The sequence below is a fragment of the Anopheles merus genome, chromosome X (genome assembly GCF_017562075.2).
Source record: "Anopheles merus strain MAF chromosome X, AmerM5.1, whole genome shotgun sequence".
Classification (NCBI taxonomy): Eukaryota; Metazoa; Arthropoda; class Insecta; order Diptera; family Culicidae; genus Anopheles; species Anopheles merus.
In genome coordinates, this window is record NC_054081.1 from 1,786,294 (window position 1) to 1,796,293 (window position 10,000).

The 10,000-nt window shown below is 51.8% G+C and overlaps 2 protein-coding genes across 4 annotated transcripts in view; one reads left to right on the forward strand and one right to left on the reverse strand.

The window, feature by feature from the left end:
* The window catches only part of LOC121603689 (glutamine-dependent NAD(+) synthetase), a 37,926-nt gene extending 33,690 nt beyond the window's left edge, over positions 1–4,236 (forward strand). The window contains exons 1-3 of one of the 2 annotated variants that reach the window (XM_041932791.1): positions 7–120; positions 283–452; positions 520–4,236. In XM_041932791.1, the coding sequence (XP_041788725.1) occupies positions 76–120; positions 283–452; positions 520–2,833 (2,529 nt within the window). In that variant the 5' untranslated portion in view covers positions 7–75 and the 3' untranslated portion in view covers positions 2,834–4,236. Of the gene's footprint in view, positions 1–6; positions 121–282; positions 453–519 lie in introns of those variants that run through there. The other variant, XM_041932799.1, reaches the window with a different exon arrangement.
* A 3,829-nt stretch (positions 4,237–8,065) lies between these two features.
* LOC121588428 (transcriptional regulator ovo-like) overlaps positions 8,066–10,000 on the reverse strand; it is a 30,139-nt gene continuing 28,204 nt past the window's right edge. For both annotated transcript variants that reach the window (XM_041906346.1, XM_041906335.1), the window contains exon 4: positions 8,066–10,000. This exon is cut by the window's right edge and continues 2,819 nt beyond it. The gene's annotated coding sequence lies outside the window, so the exon portion shown is untranslated.

A 10,000-nucleotide genomic window follows, 5' to 3' on the forward strand; every position in this document is an offset into this window, starting at 1 on the left:
GTGTGTTTGTGTGTCGTTTACATAATAAATCTCGGCGCTCCAAGGTCTCACTCAGGTCCGTGTGGCGCGTCCGAAATGGAGCACCAGGGAGACAGCAGCAGCAGTCGCACTAACGCGCAGGTAACGTGTAGGCGGTTACGTAGCGTTACGAGGGGTTTCCGAAAGCGTTAGCGTTGGTTTTTTTGGTACTTCTGGAGCCTGGTTCTAATTTTCCTCCATTTGTTTCTCTCTTTCTCTCTCTCTCTCTCTCTCTCTCTCTCTCTCTATTCCCTTTGTTCGCAGCACTCCAAGAAGGCACGCCGCACGATGGGACACACGGTGCAGGTGGCAGTGGCCACCCTCAACCAGTGGGCGATGGACTTTGAGGGAAACGTCGAGCGCATCCTGCTATCGATCAGGCTGGCCGCCGCCAATGGCGCCACCTACCGTACGGGGCCGGAACTGGAGGTTAGGTGAGTATCGGTGGTAACGCGACCGTAACGGCACTTTCTGTAACGGCTGCCGCACTCCTATTTGCAGCGGGTACAGCTGCGAGGACCACTTCCACGAGCCGGACACGTACATGCACTGCTGGGAGGCGCTGGTCGAGATCATACAGTCGCCCTGCTGCCCGCCCGGCATGCTGATCGACGTGGGCATGCCGGTGCAGCACCGGAACGTTGCGTACAACTGTCGCGTCGCGTTCCACAACGGGCGCGTCGTGCTGATCCGGCCGAAGATGACGATGTGCGACGATGGCAACTATCGCGAGACGCGCTGGTTCTCGCCGTGGACGAAGGAGCGCCAGACGGAGGAGTACCAGCTGCCGCGGTTCGCCGCGCAGGCGCTCGGACAGGAGACGGCACCGATCGGCGATGCGGTGATTGCGACGCTCGACACCTGCCTCGGGTACGAGATCTGCGAGGAGCTGTGGAACCCGCGCAGCAAGCACATCGACATGTCGCTCGCCGGCGTCGAGATCATCGTGAACGGCTCGGGCAGCTACATGCAGCTGAGGAAGGCGCACATCACGGCCGATCTGATACGCAACGCGAGCTACAAGGCGGGCGGCGCCTACCTGTTCAGCAACATGCGCGGCTGCGACGGGCAGCGGGTGTACTTCAACGGCTGCTCGGCGATAGCGCTGAACGGGTCGATCATCGCCCGCGGCCGGCAGTTCGCGCTGAGCGAGGTGGAGGTGACGGTGGGCTCGTTCGACCTGCACGACATCCGGGCGTACCGGGGGGCGCTGCGCTCCCGCAGCTCGGTCGCCGCCTCGGCCCCGGCCTACCCGCGCGTCCAGCTGCAGCTGGAGTTGGCCGCCTCGGACCGGGACCATCCGGGGACGCCGGCGAGCAGCCCGCTCGGCGAGTGGGTGTACCACCGGCCGGAGGAGGAGATCGCGCTCGGGCCGGCCTGCTGGCTGTGGGACTATCTGCGCCGGTCGGGGCAGGGCGGCTTCTTCCTGCCGCTCAGCGGCGGCGTCGACTCGAGCAGCACCGCCATCATCGTGCACTCGATGTGCCGGCTGGTGGTGGAAGCGATCGGGCAGGGCGACCGGCAGGTGCGGGACGACTGCCGCAAGATACTGGCCGACCCGGAGTACGTGCCGGCGAGCGCGGCCGAGCTGTGCGGCCGGCTGCTCTTCACCTGCTACATGGGCACGGAAAACTCGAGCCGCGAGACGCGCCAGCGGGCGGCCGCGCTGGCAGCGCAGATCGGCAGCTCCCACCAGGACATTGGCATCGACGGGGCGGTCAGCGCGCTGCTCGGCATCTTCCAGCTGGCGACGGGCATGCGACCGCGCTTCCGGGCGGCCGGCGGCTGTCCCCGCCAAAACCTGGCCCTGCAGAACATCCAGGCCCGGACGCGCATGGTGCTGGCGTACCTGTTCGCGCAGCTGATGCTGTGGGTGAGACAGCGGCCGGGCGGTCTGCTCGTGCTCGGGTCGGCCAACGTGGACGAAGCGCTGAGGGGGTACATGACCAAGTACGATTGCTCGTCGGCGGACGTCAACCCGATCGGGGGCATCTCCAAGATGGATCTGCGCCGCTTCCTCGCCTACGCGCAGGTCGAGTTCGGGCTGCCGATCGTGGCGGAGATAGTGGCGGCCCCGCCGACCGCCGAGCTGGAACCGCTCGTCGACGGCGCGATCGCCCAGACGGACGAGGAGGACATGGGGCTGACCTACCAGGAGCTGAGCGAGTTCGGCCGGCTGCGCAAGCAGGCGTTCTGCGGCCCGTTCAGCATGTTCTGCAAGCTGGCGGCGGCGGCCGTCGCCGACGGCAACCGCAGCCCGAGGGAGGTGGCCGACCGGGTGAAGCACTTCTTCCGCTGCTACGCGATCAACCGGCACAAGATGACGGTGCTGACGCCTTCGTACCACGCGGAGTCGTACAGCCCGGACGACAACCGGTTCGATCACCGGCCGTTCCTGTACCGGGCGAACTGGACCTGGCAGTTCCGGGCGATCGATGCCGAGCTGGAGCTGCTCGCCAAGCACCAGGCCCGGCTGGAGGAGGAGCGGGCGAAGGACGGCGCGGCAGCGGGCGGAGGAGTGGCGCCCAACGGGGCAGGCAGCAGCAGCGAGCCAGCGTTCTTCGCCGCCGGCGGCAATGGGGGCGGTGGCCACATGACCACGGCGACGAGCGCGTACCAGCTCGTGCGCCAATCCAGTGGCCTCTATCTGACCGGTGTCGGTGGGGGTGGTGGCGGTGGGGTCGGCACGGGCGGTGCCGACGGTCCCGGCCAGCTCACCGTCGGTCTGACCAAGTCGCACAGCAGCGGCGGCTACAGCCGGATGCATTCCAGCGTGCTGGGCAAGATCAAGGACCGGACCGGTGTGCCTGTGTAAAGGGGAGGGGAGGAGAAGGAGGAAATGCTGCTACACCCACGCTAAATCGCATCCCACAGACAAGCAAACAAACGAACATAAACACGACGACGCCCCCTTCCATCTCTTACCAAGCGTGCCTCTCCAGTGTAACAATAATGACGACGAGCGCGGGCGTGCGAGGGGCGAGGGGCGCTATTTTCTTCTGCATTAGATGCTGACGCGTGTAGTTCCTATTGGTGGATTGAGGTAAAAGGACACAAAACACAAAAAAACACACACCCACACAGTGTGGTCAAAGTAGAGAAGCGCGCGCACACCTTCTTAGCTGTAGTGTGGAGCTGTGTCATCCGGGTTGCCTTCAAGTCCGGTGCTAATGAGATAGAGAAAAAAGAGAGAGAGAGAGAGAGAGAGAGAGAGAGAGAGAGTGAGAACTCACGGGGACACTAAGAGAGAACGAGTGAGATAGGAAAACGCACACATATCCTTAAAGAGGTTTGGTTTTTGCTCACCGCGAAAGGAAGAAGTAAACAATCGGAGGACACATTAGAAGTTTGGAGGAACATTAAGAGGGACACTCACACAGACACAGACCCAGACACACACACAGACACACACACAGACACACACATAGACACAGACACTCCATCCGCTCGAGCGCTCGACTACGAAGCAAACCAGTTTTCCAGAGCCCTGGCGTAGTTTGCGCTTTTCGAGATGGAAAGATTCTTATCGCACACATAATAACCCAATACATACACACACACATGCAGAAAAGGAATGCATAGTAACGGAATTAGTTTAGTGTGCAGGTAGAGCATTAGCCACCACTTCCAGCCGCTCTGAACAAGGACCGCGTGTTCGTCACAGAGTAGATCGTCACCACGTTCGCGTTGTTGCGTCGAAACCTCACCGCGCCTAGCACTTACCAAGTAGGTGGCAAAGCAGCAATTTGCCTGGCAGATAGTGCACAGCTAGCTTACTTTAAACAACGCCTGCTCAATACTAAACCAAACCAAACATTCACCTTAACACATTAGCGCTAGAGCGGCACCTCCTGTGCGCCTGTTCGTATGCAATCCGCGCCGTGTGCGCTTGCCGCAACGGCAGGCGTTTGCAAGCTCCTGGCTCACGAAGCAAACACGGAGCTCGGAGTGCGCGTTGCATACCTGGCAGGCGCTCCAAGCAAAGCAGGAGCTACTGGCACGTGTTGCTGTTGTTTTTATTTTTTTTAAATAATTTTTATATAGACGATATAGACGATAGGTTAAGAACGCACGCACGGGAATTGTCGGGAGCTGTTTGTCGAAAAACCGGCGCTGTGGTGTAGTAGCTCAGGTAGTGTACCGTTCAACCGCGAACCAAGCGTTCCGAGGCAGTGGGAAAGCACGATAAAAAAAATAAAAATAAAAATAAAACCTCAACTCCTCAAGTACGGCAAGTTACACGTAGCGTCTTCTGGTTTAGCGATAGGTAGTAGCAGTAGTAATAGTAGTAGTGTGGTAGTGTGCAGTTGGTCCCGAAATCGTTCACGAGAGCGCACACCGACACACACACACATACACGGGCCAGGCTCGCAGCCATCCCCTCTCCGCACACCCGAACGCGACCCGGGCCTGGTGCGTGAGGTTGGTGGGCGGACGTTGCATTTTTGTTTCCCCCCCCCCCCATCCCATCGTTTCCGCTTTTTCCGCGGATGGGGGGGGGGGGGGGGGAAACGGGTTTTTTGTTGTGTTGTTCTATCGTGTTAGATAATGGATCTTTTTAAAACGGAGACGGAGGATGAAAAACTAGGGAATTGAAGGGGGACGGGAGGAGATTTAAAGTTACTCACACTAACCGCGCACCGTTTGCATACAAAAGGAAAACTTCTTATTCAAACCGTTCGAACGTGCGGGAGGCGGGGAAGAACGCGACAAATAATTAATACGAGAAGAAAACGAGAGAGGAGAGGAGAGTGGGAAAAGAAACGAACGAGAAAGTAAATACATCTTCACAACTTACGGGAACAAATAATAATTCTAAGGTCGTTTGAAGAAAACAATCGGAAAAGGCGTAGCGGTAATTTTACTGTATGAACCAACCAAAAAAAAAAAAAAAACAATTAAATAGATAAAACACGCGAACCACTTTAAAACGAAACGTTAGTGCGTTTACGAAAGGCACTAACACACGCGCACGCAACCACCTTTCACAGCTCTCACACACACACTCGGCATTAGAGAGACGTTTGAAATGAACGCTGTTGTAGAATAAACGAACGTAAACGAACAGTAAAAACAAATAACAAAAGTTCTAGATACACAAAAACCGCGCTAGGCACATCCCACACACACACACACTCTTTTTGGCTTTATATATACTTCTAATAATAATTACCGTGTGTGTGTGTGTCTTGTTGTTACGGATGCGACGTTTCGCTCCCTGGCCCAGTACAACACGCGAACCCTCACACACACACACACACACACACACACACACACACACACACTCTATCACACGAAGTCAGTCATCAAATCGTAGTAGTTTAAAATGCAATTTTACTAACGAAGACAAAAATAAAGAAACAAAAACGAACCACGGAATCACTCCCCCTGCAAATCGTAGGCGATGCTTTGTGTCGATGCGTTTGTTTTAATTCCTTTTTCTGTTAAATTTTGTTTTAATATCACTCAGTGTTCGGCGGCTTTTGGGGATGAGGGTTGCAAATTTGCAATTTTTGCGTTACGTAATTGTTGGATGACGCCTTACGATACTTTCAATTTTAGTCCACAGGAGGTCCGATGAGCTAGTGGAGTGTTTACACAACAGAAGACAGTTGTATCATGGCATGGGACCCGAAGCCCCTGGAGAGATAATACAGACTCTCCCATCCAACTCCCATTCCGACACGTCCTCGTCCTCGTGCAGAATGGTAACATGTGCCGCCATATATCCTGGCTTGGGCGACTGTGCATAACAACACAATAAACTGTGCAACAAATATACTCCCACCGCGTCGTGGCAACACCACATCTGGCTGGTTCGACGAAGAATGCAGGCAAGTGACCGAACGTAAGAATAATGCATACCGAGCAATGCAGCAACGGCATCGAACGCGGGCACGCGCAGAGGAATACACACGGATCAGGCGCGCAGAGAAACGAGAACATCGCTCCAAGAAACATGCACGGGAAGAGGAAAACGGACCAACACGAAAGTTTTACCAAGCGATGGCAGGTCACCGAAACAACGTTGTACCTAAGGTAACCCGCTGTCGCAACAAGGATGGAGATCTGGTTAGTAACCAGCCAAAGGTCCTCTCACGGTGGACTCAGTACTTTGACGAATTACTCAACAATCAGGTTAATGAATAGCGAGAAGCGCCACTAGCAGGTAGCGTCATGCTACTGCTACCAAGCATACATGAAACACGAAAGGCTATCCGTCGGCTGAAAAATAACAAACTGCACGGGACCGAAGGAAATGCAGCTGAACTGGTCAAGAATGGAGGTGCACGACTAGAAAACGAGATTCATCAAATTGTTATTGAGGTGTGGGAAAAGCGAATCGATGCCTTGTGATTGGAATCTCGGCATCATCTACCCCATATACAAAAATGGAGACAGGTTGGACAACTACAGGAGTATTACGGTGTTGAATACTGTCTATAAAATATTCTCCCTGATCCTTCAGGATCGTTTTGGCCCGCACGTTGAAGAGATAGTCGGAGACTATCAAAGAGGATTCTGAAACGGAAAATAAAGCACTGATCTTCACCATGCGGCAGATCTTGGAGAAGATGGTTGAATACAGACACGACACATACCATCTCTTCATTGACTTCAAAGCCGCATATGATAGCATAGCCAGGGTAAAACTATACGACGCTATGATCTCTTTTGGAATCCCGGCCAATCTAATAAGGCTAGTAAGAATGACTATGACCAACGTCACTTGCCATGGGTTTCTTGGTGCTAGAAAGGGCCATCCGCGACTCGAAGGTGGAGACTACGAGAACCATCTTCTATAAGTCAATCCAGATCCTGGCATACGCTGATGATATAGATATCATTGGTCTGCGGCTCTCCTACCTAAACCTAAATCTACCAACGGATCGAAACTCGGATTGTAGATAAACGAGGCAAAGACCAAACTGATGGTGGCAACATCAGCGACCCTACCAACAACAAATTTAAACTTACGTAGGCGTGACGTACAGATATCAAAGATCATCTCGGGTCAAAGGTCAACAACGACAATAGCATTGTAGTTGAGTTGCACGCAAGGACGCTGGCTGCCAACCGGTCTTTCTACTGATTTCTGAGAAATCAGTTCCCCTCAAAGAACCTGTCGCGACGGACTATATAGCACCTATATTCTACCGGTACTCTTGAGCCTCTGAGACATGGACACTGTCCAATACTGACGAAACCCTCTTAGCCGCGTTTGAGAGGAAGATTCTCTGGATACTTGGCCCCGTATGTGTAGAAGGACAGTGGAGGAGCCGTTATAACGACGAGCTATACGAGATGTACGGCGACCTCACTGTCGTACAGCGTATCAAGCTCGCCAGGCTCCGGTGAGCTGGCCATGTTGTGCGCATGGAAACGGACGAACCCGGGCCGTAGAGTCTTTTTAGGCCGTCCACAAGGACAGAGGAGGTGTGATAGGCCCAAATTGAGGTGGCAAGACGGTGTGGAGGCGTCCGCCATTAAGGCCGGGATTAGTGGTAGCAGACGAAGGCGCAAGACCGTGAGCGGTTTCGGACACTCCTGAGGCAGGCCAAGACCGCAAAGCGGTTGTAGCGCCGAATAAGATGTCGAGATCATTAGAAATACGGTATGCACGAAGGAATTAGGCGATGTTAGTGCGATAACCAATCTTTCTAGATGACCAATCAGCTATCTGCATCTACGTCTTTCAACAGATTGTACTGTACAGTTTGTAAATTCTTTTCCTGTTAACCATCTTACCATATACACAGCCGACGCTCAACAAACATTTTCGGAAGACCAAAACCAAAAAAAAATGAAGAAAAAATATAGGTGAACCTCCTCATCAACACAAACTGGGGTAAGATTTTTAACACATATAATTGATTGTTTATTTCCACATTGTTCCATATCTATTTCGCTGCTAACCGAAGTGGGAAGTGGGTCGGGTAGGGGTGTAATGTTTGGAAACCACGGCCTTGGAAGCCACTCTCACACACATACGCTTGAATCGTTCTTTTTGTGTTTGTTTCCTGTTTGTGTGAGGCATTTCTATTTATTCTCGTTCGTCCCACACACACACACACACACATACACACTACGCTATCGTCGCCTTCTTGAACAATTTCCATCCTTACGTTTACGTCCTACCTTTCGACTGTATCGCTCGTCTTTGTTTTCGTCTTCCTCTTCACATTTTTACCTTTCTACATAAATGCAACATGAATTGGCAATGCCTGCACAAACAAATAAACAACGACAAAAAGAAAGACTGATTGCATAGAGAAGAGGAATGGAGAAAGTTGATTGTGCTATTGTTGGAAATTTTATAATAAATTATAGAAAAAAAAGTTGTTCAAAAACTAACTTTTAAACGACCGAAGGAGCATTCCTTGCTCGAAAGCTTCTCGCAAGCGGAGTTGGTGTCAATCTCGTTCCACTATTTCGCGCTTATGTGTGTGTGAGCCTTTCCTATTCTTTTACTCCCACCACCCCCTTTCCTGTTTTGATAGTTGTTGTTTCATCTATTAGTTGTAATATTCGGTTTAAGTGTGTGTGTATTTTTTTTAATTATATTTTTGCATTTCGCGGCTGGTACTGGTGGTGGTATGTTTTTATGTTTTTAGCAATCTGTGTCGGTGTGTTTGTTTCTTGTTATTTTGTTTGTTTTTTTTTCTGCCATAGTTATAATATTCGTGTTTCCTAGCAAATAGTATCGTTCGCTTTGTCTTACAAAACTAGATAAAAAGGTACTCCATCATATAGTTTACTTCTTAAAAGATAGGATATTCGTCGTGTTCGTCGTTCAGTCACACACACGCACACACACACACACACATATACACGCACGCACACACGGACACAAACAGAGCCATATACAGCTACGCGTGTTTTATGCTGCCTCCTCTTCCTTCTCTCTCTCTCTCTCTCTCTCTCTCTCTATCTCTCTTTCTCCATGTTTGTGCATGTGTGTATGTGTCAAGAGTGTGTGTGTGTGCGCCCCACACAAGTGTCAACAGCATCCTTTTACCGACAGCAAAAGAGAGCGAGAGAGCGAGAAAGAGATAAATGCATTTGCGTGTATGTGTGTGTGTGTGTGTTTAATTGCGCTTTGAGGTACTCTTTCTCTCTCTCGCTTCTCTCACTCCTGATCATACAAAGGATGTGTTCTACTCAACCATAGTGGGGGGGGTCCGGCGGGTTACCAACTCCCAACCACCCCCTTTGGACCTTCACCTCCCAAAAGGATGCATGCTCTCCTGCCACAAATTGGTTGTGCACCGTGCGCAATCCTCCTCCCACCACCCACGCCACCCACACAACTCTTTCCCATGTACGTGTGTATGTGTGTGCGTGTGTGTCCGTATGTGTCGTGTTTACTTAATAAATCGGCTTAATTAGTAAATGATTAACACAGCGGCGCTGTTTCGGTTTTCTTTTTCTTGTCTTTTTTTTGCTCTTTTTTTTGCTGTTGTTGCTGCGCTGTCGCCGCTGTCTGTCTGTCTACGGTCAAAACTATACACTAAATTAATCCAACACCGACGAAAAATAATGTTGATTGCACGAAAAACCCCGATTATACTCATGTTTTCCTAGTGGTTGTTGTTGTTTTTTTTTGCTCACTTCCTGCCTCTCTTTCTCTCTCCTACTACTCTCTCTTTCTCTCTTTTCTCTCTCTCCCTTTCACCATCAATTGACTGATCTGTACCGTGGTGTTAACTGGGATGCATCCCGATACAGATGCAGTCCGGGCCTTGTGCACGTGGCTCTGTGTTTGTGTACACCAAAAAAACTCAACCATTTTGCGAAAAAAAAAGTATACACACAACGCACACCACCCCCCCCGTTCTTGCATGCGCTTTGTGATCGAAGGTGTGTGTGTGTGTGTGTTCGAGATGGTTAAATCTTCGTTTCGCTCACTCGCAGGCCCTTAATTGCTGAAGCAAGACACCCTCACACAGCCACACCTCCGCTCACTGAATGCGCCCACATC